This window comes from Rhipicephalus sanguineus, chromosome 5 (assembly GCF_013339695.2).
Source record: "Rhipicephalus sanguineus isolate Rsan-2018 chromosome 5, BIME_Rsan_1.4, whole genome shotgun sequence".
Taxonomy (NCBI): Eukaryota; Metazoa; Arthropoda; class Arachnida; order Ixodida; family Ixodidae; genus Rhipicephalus; species Rhipicephalus sanguineus.
In genome coordinates, this window is record NC_051180.1 from 116,059,556 (window position 1) to 116,082,516 (window position 22,961).

At 47.1% G+C, this 22,961-nt stretch overlaps 1 protein-coding gene across 2 annotated transcripts; it reads left to right on the top strand.

Annotated features, from left to right (window-relative positions):
* The first annotated feature begins 577 nt into the window (after positions 1-577).
* On the top strand, positions 578-20,415 carry LOC119394167 (mucin-2). Of its 2 annotated transcripts, none has more exons than XM_037661424.2 (4): positions 578-1,058; positions 11,618-11,811; positions 13,379-13,437; positions 17,586-20,415. In XM_037661424.2, the coding sequence occupies exons 2-4, from the start codon at positions 11,625-11,627 to the stop codon at positions 18,249-18,251; spliced, it is 912 nt and encodes a 303-aa protein (XP_037517352.1). In that variant the 5' UTR covers positions 578-1,058; positions 11,618-11,624; the 3' UTR covers positions 18,252-20,415. The 2 variants fall into 2 exon arrangements, with proteins under 2 accessions (XP_037517352.1, XP_037517353.1); XM_037661425.2 differs by lacking the exon at positions 578-1,058 and adding an exon at positions 6,502-6,664.
* The last annotated feature ends 2,546 nt before the right edge of the window (positions 20,416-22,961 follow it).

The window sequence follows — 22,961 nt, forward strand, 5'->3', positions numbered from 1 at the left end:
GTACACAAGCAAAAATAAAGGCAGTAGAGACGGAAACTACGATAAGTGAGCTCCAGCAGTTCAAAGGAAGGTAACCATACACTCGTGCGCGCAGAAAACCGAGGAAATTCTTGGAATGCCCTTCCGAGAAATTGCCTTTTTTTACGCTATTTTATTTTCACGTCGCTGCATTAAGGTGTATTCTTCCCGCTGTACGTGCTCTTTCCTTCGTTCCCGGCAGGAGCAGGCGAAAATGAGCCATTGCGGTGGCGTCACACTCGGCGAAGGGGTGCTGTACTCTCGCCGAGGAGAGTAAAAAAATCACGGTCGCCAGGCGGCCCTCAGTGGTTACGCAAAAGGTAAAGCAAAAGAACAAAACCACAGGACAAGTACTGCCGTCCAGACAGGTTGTTCTTCGCCTGCCCAATAAGCGGCGGCGTCGCTTAGTGGCAGTGTGGAGAGTGAGTTTAGAGGGAAAGAGGAGGAGAAAGTGAAGCCAGGGCCGTTTGTGCAGCATTGCATACACGTTGTGTACGGAATGCCAAAAAAGGGGGTGGCAGGAGAGGGGGGGGGTGTCGAAGGAAAAGTCCTTGACAGAGAGCCTGTGGGGCGGGGAAGGGGAATTGAAGGAGGAAGCGCTGCGGTTGATTCAGCTGTTCGCCTCAGTGGTCCTCAGTGGTGGCGAGGAACAAAGGGGTGTCCTAAACGCACGCACACGCACACATACAACTGATTGTGGGCGCCTCTTACGTGACTCGAAACAATCCTCGAGCACGCGAAGAGGCGGCAGACGGCGATCGTACACCGACGCGCCCGCACGCACGGACGGCACGGCAACGGAAGAGGCGAGCGTACGTACGTTGATCGCGGCAAGTGTGGGTGTCGGCAGCGATCTTGCCTGACGAGCTGCTCGCTTGAAGCGCCCTTGTTCTGCGTCGGTGTCGTTGTCCGTGCTGCGTGTGCGGGACTCCCATCCGAAACCCCCCGTGGCGAAGACGGCCGCGGCGACAGCAGCGGCAGACCGAGGAAGGAAGAGGAAACGGGACGGGGCCTCGCCCGACCGTGACTGAGTCGCCCCGGTAAGTGGTCTCGTCATCTTTTTGTTATCATTATTGTTTCGCGGAGATTCGTTCATTCCCGTCATCTTTCCAGAGGTACCTGTTTCGTGTGGCCGGATTTTCCACACCGAAAGTTCGCGTATAGATTAAGTGTTTGCTAATTAAGCAAATACACCGTTCCCGTTTTTCTTTTAATTATCCTTCTCCCCTTCTCTCTTTCTCGCGTCTCCTCCGCGGGTGATGACATTTTAGAGCACGGCATTGTTGCGTGAAGCGGCTTCAGGCCGTGAAGTATCGATGTTATCGGCGCCGTACTCCGGGAGAGCCGTTACGCAAACCGAAACTAATTTATACGGGTCGCTCCATTCATGTGTTTGTGCGAGGATGACACCGCCAATCTGACCTGTGTTTGGCCACTTGCTGAGAACCGACACTGAGCATTGACACTGATTGAATGATAGAGCCCGACCAGGTTAGCGTTTCCGTGTTCAAACAACCAAACGCATCCACAGTGTCTGGCGAGATAAGACTTGGATGCATTGTTTCATACATTCCGCCGTAACAATTACGACGAGCCAGCGAAGAGTTGTGTACGAATGCACTGACGCGCTTATCTTTGACACTAATGGCCTGCTTCGCGCATCCATGGATCCTTACTCCCTGGATTCTTCGGTGATTTCTTTGGACAGCAGGGGCGTAGCCAAGGGGGGGGGGGGTTCAACCCCCCCCCCATCCCCGAAATGTTTTAGTTTTGCTTGCGTATATATACACGTGCACATACAAACGCACGCACGAACATAAAGTATGGTTGAACCCTCCCTCCCCCCCCCCCCCCCCCCCGAAGAAAATTTTTGGCTACGCCCCTGTTGGACAGTTTATAACCTTGCATGACGCGGCGTGTTTCTGTTTGGCAATATTTAGCACCAAGGTTGATACGTTACAGTTGAAGACGAAGTTATATACCACACAGCGCTCATGGCTGTTTGATCCTTTTCTTGCATGTAAAAGACATTGGAGACCTTTCTGTCGATTACGATGCTCCGTCACGTTCATCGGTAGAGATTACATTATCTAACTCTCGAAACCACGGTTAGAGCAACCAAAATATTTTTGTCGGCGCAGCCGGCACGGAGACTGCGGGTTTCGGTTATACGTCACAGCTACTCGCGAGCGAACTCTGAATCGAAGCATGCGATAGAGATAGGGAGTACGCTATAGCGCACCGACAAAAGCAACAGGCATTCACCTTCTTCGAATATCCGTGGGACGGCGAGATGAAGTAATATGCACAAAGGCACGAAACTACCGCACAACCTTCCGGCGGCCTAGCGTACAGCCGGGTACTGATGCTCAGGAACGCACCGTGTCCCAGCACTGATGCCCACGCAGCCGCCAATCCGCGCATCAGCTGTGCAGGCGATCTCGCCACATCACCGGTAGCTTGAACCGTTCGTGTGCGCAGCACCAGCGTGCGGCACTTGAGAGTCACCAGGTCCTTCTTGGTTCTTCGCCGTGGTTACTGTTATTTTGTTCTTGGAGAGACGAGAGGAGCAGAAGGAATAAACTATATTCAGTAGAGTGAGCCGACGGCAGAGTCGTTCAGGGTGGGCAGCGTCCCTAGCCCAGGATTCTGTGGTCCTGAGCTGACAGCTCGGCCCTGTCCGCCAGACGTCGCTGGTCTTTATGTTAGATTAGAGTTTCTGTAGCATATACAATACCTCTATGTTACATTGCTCAAGAAAACCCGCCTGCACGTAAATAAGTTCGCCGCTAGGAAAACTGTCATGGATCTCGGAACAGAACTGTCCCGTCGAACTACAGGACAAAATAAGTGCGTAAATAAATATAAAGAGGAAGGGAAGAAAAGGAGGAGGAAAGAAGGTGGACGCGGCGCTTCTTCTCGTGGGCTATACCCCTCAATGCATCACTAATGGAACAATGGTACAATCTCCTTCCTGCATGTACCTGTTCGGTGCCTGGAGAATGCTGTAAGCGCGCGCTTGCTGAGAGCTACAAAATGATTTACTTCTGCGATCTGTATAGAGAAGGTATATATCCACGTTGGGCAAGTGGATAGGCATATCCTGTTTCAATGATTCTTTAAATAAAAGAAATAAATAAATGAGTAGTTAGAGCACTCGCTGCGACGAGAATATAACTATATTTATTATTATAAAAAGTTATGACTTCATCGTGAGACATCCGTGCCGTCATTATCATCCTGAGTCTCTACATATTTCAAATTCGGAGAAATAAAACCTTGATCCGCGCCTGCGTATAAGGAGGGCGGTGGGGGAGGGGGGGGGGGGGGGCATCGATATTAGTGAATTGGAGGACAACCGTAGGGTTTAATGGCGCAAGAAACACCGGCTATACTGCATCGGGATCACAGACAGTGGCTGTGAAGCGTGGTGATCGAACGGAATGAAGGAATGCTGGTGCCGCAGATAACGCATAACCGTGTACTTTAAACGATTCTTACCACGGCCCTGCATGCCTGAATACTGCGACGTGAGAACTTTTGGAATCTGTGGATTTCTTCCCAGATATAAAGCATTTCTGCAACCTTTCTTTAGATACTTCATCGCTATAAATGAGTAAGTCTGTATTTGAGCTGTTCCGATGTAATGTATATGGTACCACCTGTGACGACATTTAAAAGAACACCCCCCCCATACACACACACACACACGCGCGCGCACGCACGCACGCAAGATTGATGATGATCGTGGTTGTTGGACAAAGCGAACTCTGAAATGTGCAATACTTTTTTTAGAGTTTACGAACTGCATCGTACAACGATTTATATATCTTTAAAAAATGCACAAGAAAAGACTCTATTGACGCGCCCTAATTATGACATTTTTAAAAAGGAGAATTAGAAAAGAAAATAGATACCACATCTGTTAATTGTCCGTGCGCGTTTCATTGCTTCGTCGTTTGCTGAATGCATGCTTACCCCTCACACTAACACTCGAATTTCTAGGTTTCCCTTTAACATTCTCTCTCATTTAAAAATTCACAGGTTTCAGTGGTCTGCAATAATGGATCCCACGTGTACAGCCAGTACACGAAAAGGCGAACAGCATAGATGCGATGACTTACAAATGAACGGCACGTGTGAGACCATAAATATATTCCAGCGTATACTTCCTCGTAGTACAACGCAGTCAGCTGCATCTCCTTATAGCCTCATTGCATTGTCGTTTATTTACTGGCTTAGATTGAAGTATGTGTAGACTTCCTCTCGCCCTCCGCCCACATGTTAACGTATATAGAACAGAACGGGTGTTACAAAGGTACTCCCAACATTCGAGAGAACGAGGACAACAAGTGACTTGTCAGACGTCGCAACCTGTATATCTTGCAGTCTTTCATATGGATGACCGTGTACCTTTACATTGTGCATGCGGGTATATGCAGTGCTCTGGAATCACGTGTGTCGGACAGTCGGATACGGTCTGTTGTGGTGGGGTTCTTCTTTAGACGACGTTCGTGTACTTTCTATACACTTCACGAAGCCGAGACACATCAGACGGGTATTGCTATCCGTGAAGGTCGGCGCGATGCAATGGTTCAAGAGTCTTGAGGAGCGTATTGTGTATGTCCTTGCAGCAGAACCCGAGGCTCCTGACCGGAGACTACGGACGTGCCCGGTTTGATTATACTAGGGCAGATAGAGAAGGAACGAGAAATTGAATAGAAGAGTTGAAAAGAATAAAAATGGTCATTGAGTTCATGTAAACGCACAGAACACATATCCCAATGGTTCACAAGCGTTCGTAAAGCCCCTGCAGTCGCCTTTAAGAAACGCAGTGTTGCGAATGCAAGAATGGGTATGGGCCAAGACTCCGAGATATTTTTCCGGCGTGTTCTTTTCGGGAAAGTTTCAAGAGCACAGATGCGGGGGATAAAACGGCGCGCACTCTTAGAACATTGTAAATTAAAGGAAAAAGAAAGACTGTAACAAAAGTGGTAGTGTCCCGGTAAAGAGACACTAAAGAAACGTTTAGAGGCCAATGTGGTTTTCTTTTAAAACTATTCATTTGTGTTAGTGTCGGGATAAAGGGTTGATTATTAGAATACACGAGGGCTATTGAAAAAGTAAGGGTCGTTTGGTCCCAAAAAATTAATACTTTTTAGTAAAAATTTTTTGGCGGGATTAGTTTATAGTACAAACCTACTTCACTTTCCTACATAATCACCATTAACTTCTAAGTACTTTTCCTGCCATTGCACCAGTTTCTTTAGTCCCTCTGCATAGAAGTTCGCCGCCTAGGAATTATTTGCTGTTTGAGTTGGTCGGTGTAGGTAAGCATTTTTCGTACCCACCTCTTTGAGATATCCGAGCTTTTCAGTAACAATCGTGCAAATTGTCGCGCGGCCGACAACAAGAAATTCATCCGACAGACCACTAAATGTCAGTCGTCGATCTAATCGCAATTCCGGGCCCACTTGTTGAACAGTTTCATCATGGTCTAGATTCTGGGCCCGCCACTACTACGCTCTTCGTCGTGCACATTTGTATTGCCATTTGTGAAGGCTCGACGCCATTTTCTGACCTTTCCTTCACTCATCACCTTAGGCCCATAAATTAAGCACAACTCCCCATAAATTTGAGAAGCTGATGATACTTTTGCATCAGGGGCGTAGCCAGAAATTTTTTTCGGGGGGGGGGGGGGTTCTACCATGCTTGATGTATGTTCGTGCGTGCTTTTGTATGCGTGCGTGTATATACACGCAAGCAAAACTGAAAAATTTCGGGGGGGGGGGGTTGAACCTCCCCCCCCCCCGGCTACGCCCCTGTTTTGCATGTAAAAATCGAATTGCTGCAGCTCGCACTTCACAACAGGTGGCAACAACGATTTTCGCAGAGATTGTCGTTTGCATTCCCCGACAAGCAGACGACTACTGAGCCAGAACAATAACTTCAGTACCTTCGCGAACGATTAATAGATGGCGCTGCACAAATAAATCTTGATTCTGACATGCAAATAATTAAATATTAGCAAACGGCCCTTACTTTTTTGAATAACCGTAGTAAAATGAAGGTCAAAGAATCGCTACTTGAACGCTTGCGCCGATGGTATCCGAAACGTCGACTGTGGCGCTCTGTTTATGTATGCGACATTTTTTTGCGCCGAATCTTCACCCTCGGTGCGGGCGTCGTGTATACGGGTAACCTGCGAGGCAATGCCCGATCGTTTATGAGTCGCGTCTGCAGGGCGGCGGCTATGGCCACCAGCCCAACCAGCCCTCCGGGGAGCGTGCGTGTTGTCGGGTCAGCGATCGTGTTGCCCTGGTGATCGCCGTGGTTGCAGCGCTTTCACCCTCGGGAGCAGCTTTGCACTCAGCCGTGAGGGGCGTGCGCCTGCATGAAGCCCCGAGCATTTTCAATCAATCGCGTGAATCGCCTAATGACACCACCACCGGTAGTGCGCGTTGGCCGTTGCGAGGTGTGCCGCCACCGTGTCTGTTAAATTAAAAAAAAAAGTAGACCGAAGAAAAAGAAACCGGTATATAGATAACTGTAAATTAAGAAAAATCCCCCTCGAAGCTGAAGAAGTGTGTCGAAGCGGCAACGCGACATCAGTCTCTGCGCTGCTCACACCATCGAAGTCACAGAGGTAAGGTGTACAGTCTTCGCAGGGCGAGTTGGCAGCATAAATAGAATCCTGAAAACGAAACAAAACAAAACAAAAGTGGGGGAATCACGGTCGCAGAAAAGCAGTAAAGCAATGGTATCAAATAAAAAACGCCCGTATAAAGGCATGCTGTATGACTGAAACGGAAATATTCCTGCCGGTGTGTGGGCCCTATAGCATCTGACCTTCGCGAAATGCCCTTTGGAATTTTTGGTCATCCTTGTTCACCAGCTATAGTATTTTAAAGGAACGTACGTACGCTAACAGTGTTCATTATTTCTTCTTTGTTACTGCTATGTGAGAACTTAGACGGGGTATAGTTGCGATCAGTGTTAAATGACCTATCGGCATCTCCATCAGCCAAAGTTATGCCCGCTGCGGCCCCTGCAAGAGATCTCCAATCTTCCCGGTTTAGCGCGAGTTGATACCAATTTATGCCCGCAAGTTTTCTAATTCCATAGGCAGCATCCATTTCTCCGTCGCCCTCGACTGTACCTATCCCTTTCCTTGGGTCACATCATGTAATCATCGCAGAACGTGCGCCTGCGATATATGGTGTTGCATCAGCCCCATATCTTACTCTTGACGTTAACTGTAGAATATTGGCTGCCCACGATTTGCTCTCTGATTCACATCTCTGTCTTCCTGTGTTTCATTTATATGCCTATTATTTACTCGCTTATCGCTCTTAAGTCGTTAGTCCAAATCTTTTTTACTTAGGCTTTAAAAAGTTTATGCACGCGCATCCTCTATTTCATTGGTCATAGTACACGCTCTCATATGTCTGTTCGGTTGCTTGTTTTTCTGTGGTGGGTCCTAAGTAAACGCAGCCCAGAGTACAACTCTCACGGTCAGAAGCGCGCATAGGTCTCACGGTACCTCCGTGTTCCTCTCGTTGCTCTATAGCTTGAATGGCGGAGGCTTGCAATCGTTTATTAATTGGCTAAGTGTATGCCGCCACGCCATCGTGTTTCCGTTTGCCAGCGCAGACCACGTTTGTTTCAAGAACTCATCTTCCCACACACGAACACGCACACACACGAACAACACAACTTCGCTTCGAGATGCGTGAGAAAACGGTCATCGCGAGGAATTATACTCGTCGCATAGTCACGGACAAAGCGCCCGCTTCGTTTCGTGCCCGTTGAGAACGAGCGGCCGGTGCGGCGCCCATGCGAGACAAACCGGTTGGCGCATCCGTAGCCGCATTGTTCTTGCCTCTTTGTTATTGTTCTTAGCTTCTTTGTGCACACTGTGCGCGCAGTCTTGTTTCCATTCGCCCATTGCGTCCTTGTTCGCAGCGAGCGCGCGCACGCTTAACTTATACGATCGCCTGCAGCTATACGGTGCCAAGAGCTTTGCGAGCTTTTAAGGACAGCCGTTAAAGAAGTGTTCAGCACGTACCGAAGCTAAAAAGCTGCGTCCGCGTAGCCATAATGCGTGAATACGTCAGCGATTTCTTCCGAAGCGGGACGTGGGCATTCGTCTATCTGCTATTTTGACCTCATACCTTCCTTTCTACATGTTTTTATTTGTTTCTCTCGCGCAGTCGCGGCGCCTTCGTAATGTGTTTACCTTGTGTGAGCGGAAAAGCTACAGCAGTCGCTGATGAATGCCCGAGCTTTGTATATGTGCAATGCTCCCTATGTATGTATATGTATATAGCCTTCCCACAGGGACGCGATCGATGGTGGCTCGCTCGACCATGCGTGCATGCTGCTGCTCATCGTTCACCGCGCTTCATGTCTCCGACCGTTGCATCGATCTTCCGTGCGAAGTGCTGCGTGCGAGCGATTATGCGCGGACAAAGCACTGTGCTTCAGAGAGTCGGTAATCTCAGCCGTGCCGCATTACCGTGTACGGAAAGGCGCCGCGTAATATACGGTAAATCCCTCCGTCCGGCAAAACAGCGCATAAATGCCACACGGAAGCGGATTACCGATTACCGCGCTGCTGCTGTATGGTACATAAAAGGCCGTCGCCGCTAATGCTCTCTCTTTGACTCAAGCTCAAGGAGAAGGAAGAGCCAAGAAAACGATTGTTGTGCGCAGTACACACAGCATATATAGATGGATGTCTCGGCTAACACCACCACAAATTTGCAGGCGGTGTTTAAAAAAAGTCCTAAAGTCGCTATAAAAAAGTCCTGAAGTACGCTATTCTTCGGGCCGCCGTATATTGGCTATCGCTGGCTGACCGGTTTAGAAACTTTTGAAAAAGGTTCTATATACTTCAGGCGCATAAAAGTGCACTGATGCTTTTTTGTTCTATATATACTCTCACAAAAGGATGTGCGCGTAATATTGTTGAACAGAAATGCAGATGAGGCAGTGAACAATACGTTTGCAGCTGAGCTTGCCGGAGAATTTCTCGTGCCTGTCATGAATTTTGGTGAAAGAAAATATGACTCACAGATTGAATTGCCAGGGCGAATAAAGCAGACTGCATACACTACGGTTTCAAAATTTTATAAAAATGGGAGAAATGACGTATCGCGCAGTGGCGCAGCCATGGAGGTGGTTTGGGAGTTCAGCCACATTCCGAAAGTTTGCATTTTGTATAATTAAATATACGCGCACACATACAAACACGCGCACACACATACATGAAGGGGCACTGCGTAGCCGGGAGGTGGGGTTTGGTTAGATTCAAGCCTCCCCCCCCCCAGAAAATTTTTCAACTTTGCAAGTGTGTGTATATATATATGTGTGCACACATACAAATTCGCACACGGACGTACATAGTATGATTGACCCCCCCCCCCCCCTCGAAAAAAAGTTCTGGCTACGCTACTGTAAGGGGGGTCGGATAGACTCCCCGGTAAAATATACGTGGTTTGATTTCCCAACGTCCGATTTTTTTTTTTTTTTTTTTGCGTCGTGTTTTCCTTACTGTCTTCATGTATTCCATTGAAAAAAACCTTAATTTCTCGTAATCTTTCCTTGGCTTCGCTGTTTCTTGGCTGCATGAGAGAGCAAGCAAGAGAGAGAGAGAGAATGATAAATTAAAGGCAGGGAGCTAGTTTAACCAAGGCTGAGTCCGAGACCATGTACGGCTGTCTGGAGTCTCTCCGCGTTCCTCAAAATGTCGCTAAAGCCGGCTCGTTGTTGTCTGCCCTCAATCTTCAGAGACGGCCGTTTCGTACAGTTCAATGCATCGTACTGGCAAGCACCGACTTCAGGCAGGCCTTGAAAGGAGAGCTTTCATCGGTGTGAAATGTATACTTCTTCATCTGCCTAAGTGTTTTCTAAGTATCAGTCAGACGAGCATACGTTCAACTGACTCGCGTTATTTATTTGTTTGCTAGCTTTCTTAGCGCGAATGGCTCACAACCACAAAGGGGAATGACCATGATGCGGGCGCAATTAAGCGTCATTTACTGTTAGCTACTACAAAACAAATAAAAGCAGCGTAACTGAAAAGTTAAACTCAAGTACCATCAATGTAAGATGTAATTCTAAAAAAATCGCTCAGAAGCTGTTAAAGTTATTCAATGGCGAAGTAAGCATCTCTGTTACAATGACTCTGATCAAAAACAGAACATTCGGGACTGAATTTGTCTGACTTTTTTTTTTTTTTTAAAACGTTTCTTGCATAAGCGAACCGGCAACAGAATTGGAAGTTGTTGTTTCGCATTTACTCCGTTGCTTTGTGCTTTTCCCGTGCACGCACGCGCACACTTTATTTTTCTTCACTTCGGGGTACGGGTCAGTTGGCGCCTGCAAACATACATTTTGTTGCTATTGTTACATTTTGTAGACTCACTCGCCATTGCTGAACACGAACATTTTAACAGTTTCCTTTTTTTTTTCGCTACCGCCTTATTTATTTATTTATTTATTTATTTATTTATTATTTATTATTTATTTATTTATTTATTTATTTATTTATTTATTATACTGGTTAAAAGGCGATCGCAGGAAACACGGTGCTCCCAAACACTCCGTCTGAACTATTGTTAACCGTGCCCGTACAGACAACATGACAAGAAGGAAAGACCTGTGCCTCTTAAGAAATGTGGCTTCAAAAATAGCCGGATGTGCGGTTCTATCTTTTTTCGTCCTGTCGTCCGCGTTTGCCATGGTAATCGCAAACCAACTAGCCACTACATGTCGTAATTTCGAGCAGTATACTGGTGCGTTTTCGTGATGTCAAAATACGGCCACGCTTATATCTCGCGAGAATTCACATAAAGCCAGGAAACGAGCAAGAAACACAGGACAGGTGGAGACGGCGCTCTGAAGCTGCTGCATAAAATCGTGGCTCTTGAATATGGCCACGGATTTTTTTTTTTTACATTTCTTCTGTCGCCACTTGTTCAACGACTTCTCAATACACCAGTGTAACTCACAGGCAGCATTTGCAAAGCGTTATACCTCACAGCGTAGTTTGACTTTCAACAAATTTCAGTTGGCAACATCGAAAGGATACTTTCTTAGTAAATGGCAAATGCCACTTACGGCGCTATTAGTATCAATTTCCAGTTGTGCTAAAGCTGTCTTCTGACCGCGTTTTGGTCAGGAACAAAGGAATGCTTTATTAGAAAGAAGTAACCTCGCGACTTCGCGAACAGAAACTTGTTGAGAGTTCTGGAATACATCTGGACATGCGGTTGTTCTGATGTATGGCGGTGAAGTTGCACAAATGACAGACAGGCTAATGCGAACGAACTATTCAACGCAACGACTTTATGGCACACTTAGTGCGCCTAAATGGCGCCAGTACAAGGTTAGGGTTTGAAACCTGTGACGTCTCCCTGCACTCGAGCAGCTGTGCGGAGGAGCAAATTTTGACCTTAACTTCCTCTGCAAGTAATTGGCGTTATTTCTTTTTCTTCTTTATCGACTGAATAAAAATAAGAATTTGAGAACTCTACTGGGTGATCTAAACTGAATTAGCGTATTTCATGCGAAACTATTTCTGTTCACCGCGCAGGAACAAGATGGGCGCTCGCACCTTGCTGCTCCTGGCGATTCTGGCGTCCGCAGCGGCGCTGGCGTCGTGCGCGGCCCAAGATGGCGGCGAGGCAGTGAGGCATAGCGTGACGAAGAGGGGAATACTGGAGAGCATCGCCAGCGGGGCCAGGAGCCTACGCGACGGGGCTGCTGAATTCTTCGATCGCTCATGGTGTGAGTGGCTCCGAGCTGTGGCAATATATGTGAGACGATGACGTATTCAGTGCGAAAAAAAGGCAATGCTATGACATCTGAAGCAGGTATGCTGAATAACATGTCCTGCAAGCTCCATTTCAAACTGCTGTTTGCATGAGGGGGAGAGAGAGAGAGACTAACTTTAATGAAACAAAGGCGGATAGGTCGCGTGCTTTTAGCCCGAAATGTTGGCAAACCGTTCAGGGTATGTCACCGGACCCAACGTTTCGGCAAGTAGACTTGCCTTCGTCAGAGCAGCCTGCCAGTCCACTCTAGTCCATGCAACACGCACATCGTGCATATTCCGCGGCATATGCTCCTCGCTTTTAAGTATAACTGTAGAAATGCGTGCCGCGTGAGGTCTTTCCTGAGCGTGAATAGACTACGCAACTATACAAGTAAGAAAGCCATGTCATAGCACATCGACAGCTCAAGGCCTTTGCGGTCACGAAGACAGGTTGTCAGGGCTGTATACGCGCGCTGCAGTTTACATAGTGGGCGCTTGATGAGTGATGGACGAGCGTCCGTGGTGCCGTTCTGACGAACAAATCAGGGGCGTAGCCAGAGGTGGTGGGGGGGTTGAATCCCCCCCCCCCGAAATTTTTCGATTTTACGTGTGCATATATACACGCGCACATACAAACGCACGCACGAACATGCAAAAAGGATGGCTGAACCCCCCCCCCCCTCCCACCGAAAAAAATTTCTGGCTACGCTTCTGGAAAACAGTGTACGTATTTTTTTTTTACAGGCACGATATCAAAAGCGAATTGCGTCGACCGCTTCAAATCGTTTGCCTGAGAAACGAGGAAAAAGATCCGCCGTTATTTAGGTTTGACCTCGTAGCTGTGCGTCAGGGTTAAAGTACTATTGAACATGGGGTGAACTGCGCGAAGACGGGACAAGAAAAGTGGCAAACACTGCATTCGTGAGGAATCGTCAAACTGGAAGCGTCGCCGTAACCAACGTTTCGACAAGAGGACTTGTCTTCGTCATGTAGGGCTCGTGTTTTCGAGCAGTGCAATTAGGTGTGAACTGTCTTCGAGCCATTCACACCTAAGTTCAAATGTAATGAGAGTTACGTCCAGCTAAGCACCCTTCCGTAGTAAAATACCATGTTCGGATTTGCGCTTTACGGTCTCATATAGCTGATTTCAGAAAGCTTTGAAGGACCTGGCGATAGCCAGTTCTTCTGATGTTTTGTAAGCCAAATTAACGCCGTTAATACAAAATCAGACACTTCTGTGTGCGTCTGTTGTGCGGTCTTTTGTCATCCTCTCGGAAGATAATGACGTTTCGTGAAGAGTTTGTCATCTATAGTATTACAGTGTGAAGGTTCCAGGAGGTTACAACGCGAGCACATAGAGAAGAAGCGTTTCTTTTTCTAGGTTCTTGCGTGTCGCATCGTAACCTGCTGGAACCTTCACACTATCATCGTGTACCAAATTGACCCAGAAAAACTGTACTATACTCAACTGTCACTAGTATAATTATCTGCTCCCAGAATGGATCGACTAACCCGTGTTCCTTCCAATACAATTCGCAGCCGGTATCAAGGCGGCATTCAAGGACTTCATGAACTGGCTGCGGGGAACGCCATCTCCTGTGAGTATGCACGTCACTCATCACATCGGATGCACGTACGATTGAACAAAGGCGGGCCAGCTCGCGACGCCCTTGACAAGTTACGTTCCAACATGTTTTGGTATAAGGGGGTCGTTTCAGAGCGAGTACTATGGCAATGCTGTAATAACAAAAGGCTGTGTAATTCAATAACGGATTTTCTTATAAACGACTACACCAGCTCTAACGTACAGCCTGATAAAGACATTAAGAGCCCTATTGTTCATAATATACATACAGCCAGAATTCTCTCTCATAGTTTTTGACGTTATCACAACTGCGGTAGAAGCCCAGACTCTATAGAACACACTACTGTTCTCGAGCAGTAAATGTAGAGAAACAAAAATTAGCACGATCATCTCGGAGCAAGACATTGCGCGGAAATGTGCTGAACTATTACTTATTCTATAAAATACCATTTGGCCTATTTCGTTGCAGGGGTTATTCTGTTTATCCTTGGCTGTTCGCCTGCGTTTGTAGAAAATGTGGATGCTTTGGGACTTATTTGCTAAACAAAACGTTTTATATTGTGTTTATAAAATTGTGTTCGCAGCGCCTCCCTAGTCACTTAAGAGGCGGGGGGGGGGGCAAAGTCTGCCCCATACTTTGACATAATAGGGGGGGGGGGGGCAGTGATGAACCTTCGCCGCCCACATGAAGGGGAACCTGCGCACGCCTATGGTGCCCGCTACGCCATAATTATGTATGTCAGGGCGCTCTGTAATGAGTGGGCCTTTAAAACACCGGCTCGTTGCGCAATTCACATGTTTTGACGCCTGGCGCGATTCCGCGCTTCTGTCACGCAATATTATATGCGTCAAGGAGACTCCTCCCGCTGTCTACATCCATAGAGTGTATTCTTTTTTTTTTCCGAAGCAGTTTCAAGCAATGACATGACTCTGTGGTAGAACGCCTGCCTGCCACGCAGAAGGCCCGAATTCGATTCTCACTCGAACATAAGATTTTTATTGTTTCTTTTACTCGCATCTTTCTCGATTTTTCGGTCACGGACGGCGCTGATTTTTCGCTCACAACCAACGACACTGACGCCGAAACCGGAATTTCTGCGAAACGAGCTCTTTAACGCTATCGCGTTAAAGAAAGAGAGCAAGCGTAGCCATGTATAGTACAGTATAGCAAGGGGTGGTAAAGGGAGAGGTGAAGTGGTAGACGCCCAGCTAAGCAAGGACCAGCTAGATGCCCACTAGATCGGCTGTGACCCAGCTTTGCGCGACTTAGTGGAAGCTGCGCTCATTTTTTTTTCTACTTTCACTTCAAACAGGATTAAATGGACACTAAAGTGAAACAATGAATCGGTTTAGATTGATAACTGTTACTCCGAAAACTCTAATGTTAATTTCATCATCATAGCTTTAATAATAGCGTACACACTAAACAAAAATAACCAGAAACGGGAGTAAACTGCTTGTCCTCTAGCGCACAACCTTTTCTGGGTTTTTTTTTACACGTACCAGTCGCGGTAAAAATTTACTCTCACGATAACCGAGTTTTTGAACGTAGCAAGGGTAGTAATTTTTTACCCCCGCTGAGGTTTTCAGCGAGTATAGTAAGAGTAGTTTTTTACTGTCTTTACAATGTTTTCCGGGCGATTTCTGAGAGTTATTTCTCGGTCGACAGTTTCTTGTGGCTGATGTAGTAGTATTTATTTACTCCCCTAACTCAGTTTTCGCGGCTATTTCTGATAGTTAAAAAAAAAAAAAAGGGAGCGCGATTGCACCATGATCCATCGAAATTCGAATTTAATCAACGTAGAAAACACAGTATCCATGACATATATAGAGATAAACACATACACAAACACATATACATACACAGACACACGCACATACACACAACCAATGCAGAATAAAACACCACTTCAACCGACTGCTCCGCTGTACAACCGTACGCCGGCCACCCGGTATATATAGGCACCGCATCTTGACCCGCCATGTAGTGCAGGTAGGAGACTTATGTTTTGCTTGCTTGAACAATAAAGATTCACAGCACACGCGTAAACTTTTAAGTTTGGCGGCAAGTCGCCATGAGACACACCGACCTTTTTAGTATAAACCCGCCTTATCTCACCTTTTTGATTATCCAATTATTCGCTGGCACTCCGTGTTGGCCGCACTCCCGTTAGCAGTGCTGATGCACAAACCCGCAAAATATACCTAAGCACACACAAACCACGGCCACTCAACAATTTTTTCATTGCGCAGCGCTACACAAACACAGTAGCAGCACATATCCAGGAACGCCGGCGAAGTAGAGCGGCGCCGTGACTGTACCAGGTTCTAACGACGGCCTCGCTAGGCCTTTTCGAGGAGCACGGCTATGCGATAAACGACAGCTGGCGATCTCCTCTGCAATTTTCGTCGTCGTTATTTTAGAGACAAATTAAAAATAGGTGTCCGCTATTCGAGGAGTCTTACGGAGCGATGCACTTACAACGAACGAGACCGCTCGCAGGCCCGGTTTTCACCGTGCTCGTACTCGCAGTGCACCGTCGGCCGCACGTTGGTTCCGTCTGCCTCGATCGGGGCTCGCCTTCGCGCTAGATGTTTCACAGCGGCGGCCGCATGGAGTGAAATACACAGTTTGGACTATACACAGTTGTACACAGGACTGTACACAATCTATGCGACGCTTGTTTCACCTGCTCCGGCGAGGCACTCACACCGGCCGCTGGCCGGCTCGTTGCCGACGACGTAGTGAAGCCTTTTCTTATAGTTGTAGCCGGTCACTCTCCAGGAAGCAACCACGGACGATCACACCAGCCTGATTTTGTTGGCGCTGGGAGTGTTCTTCGTAGCTCTTCGCGATTCGGCACGGAAGCGAGGTATCCACGGCGTCCAGGCTCGGAGCCTTGCGCTCGTAAGCGCACTGCCGCTCGATGATAGAAGAAGCACCTCAGATCCAGCAGCCGCTTGCCATCACCGCCGCCAGACATATACAGCGCAAGCTTCTTACACTCGTCCACGGCCGCCTGGATCGGGGCGCGCGGCGGTGTGCCGCGCGCCGATGATCCAGGCGGCCGTGACTCGTCCCACAGGCGCTGAGCCGTGCCCCCATCTGGGAGGCAGAAAGCGTCTTTTCCGAAGAACCACTCAACAACAACTCGCCTGTCTCCAGGGCCGATATCTACAGTAAGGCTTTCCAGCAGGCTTTTTTCTTCGAGCAAGTCCTTTCCTTCACAGGCTGCTTTTCCCGCTCGTTGTGTTTCTGCAGCTGAAGTGCCTGAGGCGCGACAATGCCCAGCTTTGAAAAAAAAAAAAAAATCGAAGGGGCACCCATCGTCGCACAAAGGCCGCCGAAGCGGGGCGAGCGGGAGGACCTTGAGGTCACATGGTAATAAACTCTCAAACGGGGGTTAAAAATCACGTGACAGAATACTCCTCACGTAGTAAAATTGGATTATGACATCCTTTTACTACGTTCCTCAGAGGTGGTGGTAAAACTATGTCATGTGCCACTTTTACTCCAACGTGAGGTAGTAATTTTAGAAGCGAGGGAGTTTTCAGAGGTAATGAGCCGCAAAAACCCCAATCTCGGCTAACTTTTGCTTACAGTGTAGAAAATCAAGGTCAAAGTAAAATTTTTAAATTTCGCGCCGAAATCTTCCTGCGTGCCGTCGTGGATTTCAGTGTATTTTTCGAATTTTGGCGACATCTGCCCAGCGAAATTTCCTGAAACTTGTTATAATAAGTCTCTGGCCCACTCAAAGGACAATTATCTTCACTTTTACCAGGAATGACGTAGGTCATGGTAGACGCCGTCAAAATCTATGAGGTCATGGCGATTTGGTGTGGGAACTTCAGTGGCATCGCCACCGGCATTTTCTTTTTGCGCGTTTTCTCGCTTACCAAGCGTATTCTCGCTGTAAGCGTGTTGATTTTTGTATTGCGAAAGAGTAATTTACCAATACGAGAAAAATCGGCTTTCTCTTTAGCGTTCCTTTAACGATTCACTAATCGGTATTCACTACCACATTGCCATTTGAGCGTCACTGCAACGATAACCAGTACACTTAGTGGCAAAATATGATATTGCCGAGAGCTTGAAACGAGCGATAAAAAACGAGAACAGTTATTTGCCTATGTCTTACCTTCTTTTGCGTTCTCATGTAGGATGAAGTGTTCCGTCCTGCCACTCCACCGGCATCCGGAAAGTCGTACGACGACGAACCTGAATCCGGGTTCGGTTTCGAGCACCCGCACCACGCCGAGCCGTGCCCGGACTCCAAGGGACATCCGACCGCCGAGCGGACCACGCGGAGCAGCACGGAAACGGGCACGCTCTCGAAGTCGACGGGACCCGCGAGCACAACGACCGAGGAAGCATCCTCCGAAGAGGAATCCGAGACCACCAGCGGAGTCTCCGAGCCGTCCTCCTCAGTTACTCCACCCGCTTCTTCGGTGGTGACTACCACGCGAGCCCCGAGCCTAGCGACGACAACCGAGGCACCGTCGACGGCTGCAGAAACCGTCGGTCCACGAATTGCCGGAGGAGATCTGGGGGCACCCCCGATAACCGAGACGCAGGGGAGCACGGACGCTCCGCAAACGACGTCGGTGACAACTTCAAGCGAGACGGTGAGCGTGTCGGCGACTCGCGACTACGCGGCTCCCACGGCCACGGATAAGACGCCGGCGCCGTCCATCGACTCCACGAGCAGCCCGACGCTGCCTCCGGAAGACCCGTCCGAGAACGACATCGACGCCCAGCCGTCGTCCAAGGAGCCTCCGCCGTCGCGGCGAAGGGAGCCAGGCTTTGTGATCTCCGACGGGCGTTAATCGAATACCTCTTCAAGAGTGCGCTGTCCCGTCCAGAAGACCCCTTGCGCTATTTAGTCGCCAGGTCGAAGGCGTTTTGACAAGTCACCATTGTTTTTTGCCTTCTGCAGTACAGCACCGGCGACGGCTTTCTGTTCTAGAAGAACCCACCTGAAGCGCGGCTGTGAATACACGGAGGTACTGCACTGACTCTTGTCGGACACGTCAATTGTGCGTTGGCAGGCTCCAAGGCAAGAACATGTGTCTTCGACGGTGCTTATACCCGCAAATCCTGAATTACGCTCAAACGCTTGCGTCAGCGTATATATACATGTCTTAATATGTCGCTGTCCGCGCATGCAGAACGCAAGAGCCAACTTGTGCTACAGGCCCCTTGCTCATTACCTTGCTTACAAAAATTGAGTTTTCTGTATACGTCTCGCACGGTGATGGGACACGACAGGCCTCTTTGCATCATCGGTATGTAACAAGCCGGCCGGCGCTATAGGTTTGTGCGGTCAAGAAGGGCTGGAACAGGCAGCGTGGACGATAGTTAACAAACGCGCGCACATTTGTGAAAAAAACAAAACAAAACAAAACAAAGAAAAACATTGCAGTGCGACGAAATGGCGGCGAAGGTACTCGCGGACATTTAGTAGGTCGCGCAAAAGCGATGTTCGAGCGGGCGTGTTCTTGACATATATTAGAAGCCCGCTGCGGACGCCCGTGCTTATATGGGCGCTTGCGACAGGGCACGAGGCAACTACTAGAGAAAACAGGCGCACGTACACAGTACGTCAAATCATGTACAAAATGAAGCTGGCGGCCATTTGAGATGGAGACACTGGCGCGCATGTACAAGTTACGCGAGGACGTCTGAGCGGCATTTCAGGATTAGCAGGTGCATATACACTGCAGATTCTTTGAGGTGTCTTCATCTCTGCATTCGTGACATGTATCACGGATAACTTATCTGTAGCGCAGCTGTCGCAGGAGCAGTATATATAGATGACCCTTCGCCAATTGTTTGCAGTAAGTGTATAGCGTCTATAAATACGCTGGCCGAAAGGCTATTCCATTTACGTTTGCCGAGACACTGCAGCAAAACTAAAGCCAGCTAGGGAATGAAATAAATAAATAAATAAATAAATAAATAAATAAATAAATAAATAAATAAATAAATAAATAAATAAATAAATTTATTTTGAAACAGCGCAAAAGACGAAAGACACAGAAGACTTAACAACGCAAGCGCTGACTGACAACCGAGTGCTTTATTCAAACAAGAGAGTTCTGCCACCGTTTTTGGGCACAATGATTCTCGCATAAGAGATATAGCTGAAGCATTCGCTATCTGCAAAAATGGCGACACGTGTGTTAGCACACCGTCCATTGCGTTGCTCGAATGCGAGTTGGCTTACTTGGATAATACCTAATGATGCTGCAAGCCTGTAGTCTTCTTGTCATGTGCATAGGTTGCGCGCGCATGTTCTGTTCTTTTTTTTTCTTCTCCTTATTTTTCTGTTTTGTTTGAATAAAGCACTCGGTTGTAAGTCAGCGCTCGTGTTGTCAAGTCTTCTTCCGCGTCTTTCGTATTTTGCGCTGTTTCAAAATGAACACAAACCAATCAGCCAACCCTCCCTTTTGCTGTAGAAACGTAGTGGTATGCGTCAGGTGGTGGGCGGTGCTATTAACATCACCCAATTGTGGTACGTCACTCGTTTGAACCGGTGAAGGACAATGAAGATGGCGGCTTCAATAGTAGATCCTATCGACAGTGGAAGTAATGCGGGAGACGATGCAAAGAGTTCTGCACGTGAAGTGCATCTCATGTGCCAGCCTTTCGTTGCTATTGTATTTGACGTTCGAACACGTGTGTTACATATTCTACAAAGGAAACATGACGCAAATTCTTTTTTGCCTGCGCTCTTGAAAAAGGGGTGAGGGGATAATGTGCACAACGCACCACGCCTCTCCCTTGACGGGTGCGGTGCTTCTGTGAAAGACGTGTTTTTGTGAAGACTATAGCCTCTTTGGCCGAATTTATGAACTCAGGAGCAGCTAAATAAATCTGTGAAGACTTGGGCAATACAGAAAACTTCTCATTTTAAACGAAGCTTCTATGAGTTCCAGATTTCAGTGGCAGCGGCTGCTTGGTTCGCGAAAAAAAAAAAGAAAAAGAAAAGCTGCACCGGCGAGTGTACGCAAAATCCGGGTGTACACACATAGGACCTCGAAGGTGCGCTGGTCACATTGGTATGTGTATGCGCCGCCTTCGAATAACTGACGCTCTCCGACTTCCAACAACTGATGCTCTCTGACAATAACTGACTTGTCGGCGATCAGCCATTTCTGGTGTGCAAACCTGATCTTTTATCGAGGTCTCTTGTCGTTTCACGTTGCCACGTTGCAGTGTTGCCTTTCATTGGTGCACTTCATTGTTTCACGCATGACCGTCGTTTTTGCCTGTAGCAAGTGAAGTGTCGCGCTGCTAAGCATATGGGTGAAGGTCCAGTTCCCAGCATGGAGGAAGGAAACAGGTAGGAGGGAGCATTGCGCAATGCGAGAGAAAGAAAGAAAGAAAGAAAGAAAGAAAGAAAGAAAGAAAGAAAGAAAGAAAGAAAGAAAGAAAGAAAGAAAGAAAGAAAGAAAGAAAGAAAGAAAGCTTCGAAAGAAAGAAAGAACGATCTTTTTTTTTCTTTACAAAACAGTTAGGATGGCTTGGTTGGTTGGTTTAGGGGATCATTACTGCTGTTTAGCGAAGCTCAGACTAGAAGAAAAAAGACGCCGTAATGGAGGGTTACTGTATTTCGACCAGCCGGTACGCGAGCCTCTATGGTCCTTTACGCTCCATCGAAATGTGGCCACCACGCCTCTGGAACCCACAATGTTTGACATTCGGGTCAGTAGCCGTGCACCTTTTGTTCTAATAAAAAGTGATCGCAACATGTTTTTTCATAATATCATTCTGCAGTCGCTTGAGAACATTTTGGGGGACTTTGAACAAAATTGAGATTGCGTTTTTTTATTATAGGCCCGATTTTTGAACCACGGCCATGGATAGGAGCACTTTTCTCTTTTTGGTGTTTCGAGCATGAAAATTTACTACTTTGAATATTATTAGAGAAATACAAATGCAGAGGTTCATTATTCACATAAAGGCCTATTCATACTGCAAATACGAACAAGCTAAGATGTTCACAGAAGTAGCCATAGCGTGGCCCCAAATTTGACTGATTTTCAAAAACGCAGCGTTTTTCGTGAATATTTAAAAATACATAATTTACTCAGAATTCCATGAAATGATAAGAGCCATTTCCTCTTTACTTCTACTTCCGCCAAAAAGAAAGATATTTGTAATATATAGCTTGAGTAGCTGCCAGCATGGTTCCGAAGTTACGAAAACGCATTCTTCGTGATGGTCGTCGTCAACCGGCGACACTTGTCGAACGGGCGGTTCATTGCCATTTGTAAAACCAAAATCTATACACTTATTTGAAAACGAACTGCGATTTCGTGCTGTGCAATCATATGTGCACAACATACAAAATTATCAGGAAAATCGCAAATATCAAATATACACCCTTTTTCGATCTTTCGTGGAATCGACCGCCCACATTTACAGGGAAATCGAAGAACACAAACGTCTCGAATTTCCAAGCTCGTACTCCACTGAGATTTATGGCTCAGTTGCACAGCTCAAAGCGAGCGTTTAGCGCTATCTGAACAAGCACAAGAAAACATTAGCTGTAAGATGAACTTTCGGAGTACAAAAGATTTGAATAACGTCTTGTTCATGAGCTTCGTGCCAGAAGAAACTCTCCGTCTTGGAAACTGCTTCAGCCTCTTCAAACAGATCGTCGTAAAATATACAGATGCATCTGTGTCTGTCAAAAATTTTGTTTCTGAGCAAAATACTGTTGAGGAGCTAAACTTAGTCATTTACTTAACAGAAATTTCTTGTCTGAATATGGCGGTGAAGGGAAACGTCATTGTCGGACGTCCTACGCCAGGCGCAAGAAGGCGGAGATCGTTGGTGCCGTCTCCAGGACACTTTCTACGCGGACCCATGTCTTGCTTCTATGCCTGTCTCGAGTCCTGTGAGCATATAGAGCTGAAGAAACTTGCATGCGAAAACCCGACTCGAGTGTGCATCTAGACGAACTTTTTCCCATAATTGCTTTCGCCAGGAGCAGTACTACGACGACTACAAACACGCATACAAATTCGCACTTTGAAGCATCGCTTGGTCTTTTTTCTGTCAATTTGATGTTTCGCGAACACGAGTGAACCTACTTAAGACCTAAAAATCATGACAATGGCAGCAATAGCTACATGCTCGCTCAATTAAGTGGTTGCGCGGGAACGTCAATTTGGGCACTTTGGCGGCATTGTAACTCCAATCTCACAAAAATAATACCACATGTTTTTACTCATTCAGTTAGAGCACGCACTGGGCTTCAATTTCAGGGATATTAAAATCGAAGATGGCTTTTTTTTTTAATTGCATTTGAAAGTATTGCATTTTTATAGACATGCCTTCACTTATGCATTTTTATTTGCGTTTGACATCATTCGAGGCAATCATATTTAACGCAATTGTTAAACTAATGTGTGGCAACACTCTGGGAAGTTTTGGGAGTTCTGAGTATTATAGACGCGAAAGAGAGAGAGCAACTTTATTAAAAAAAAAAAATGTCCGGCGAGTTCTTCGGGGATTTGGGCTAATAC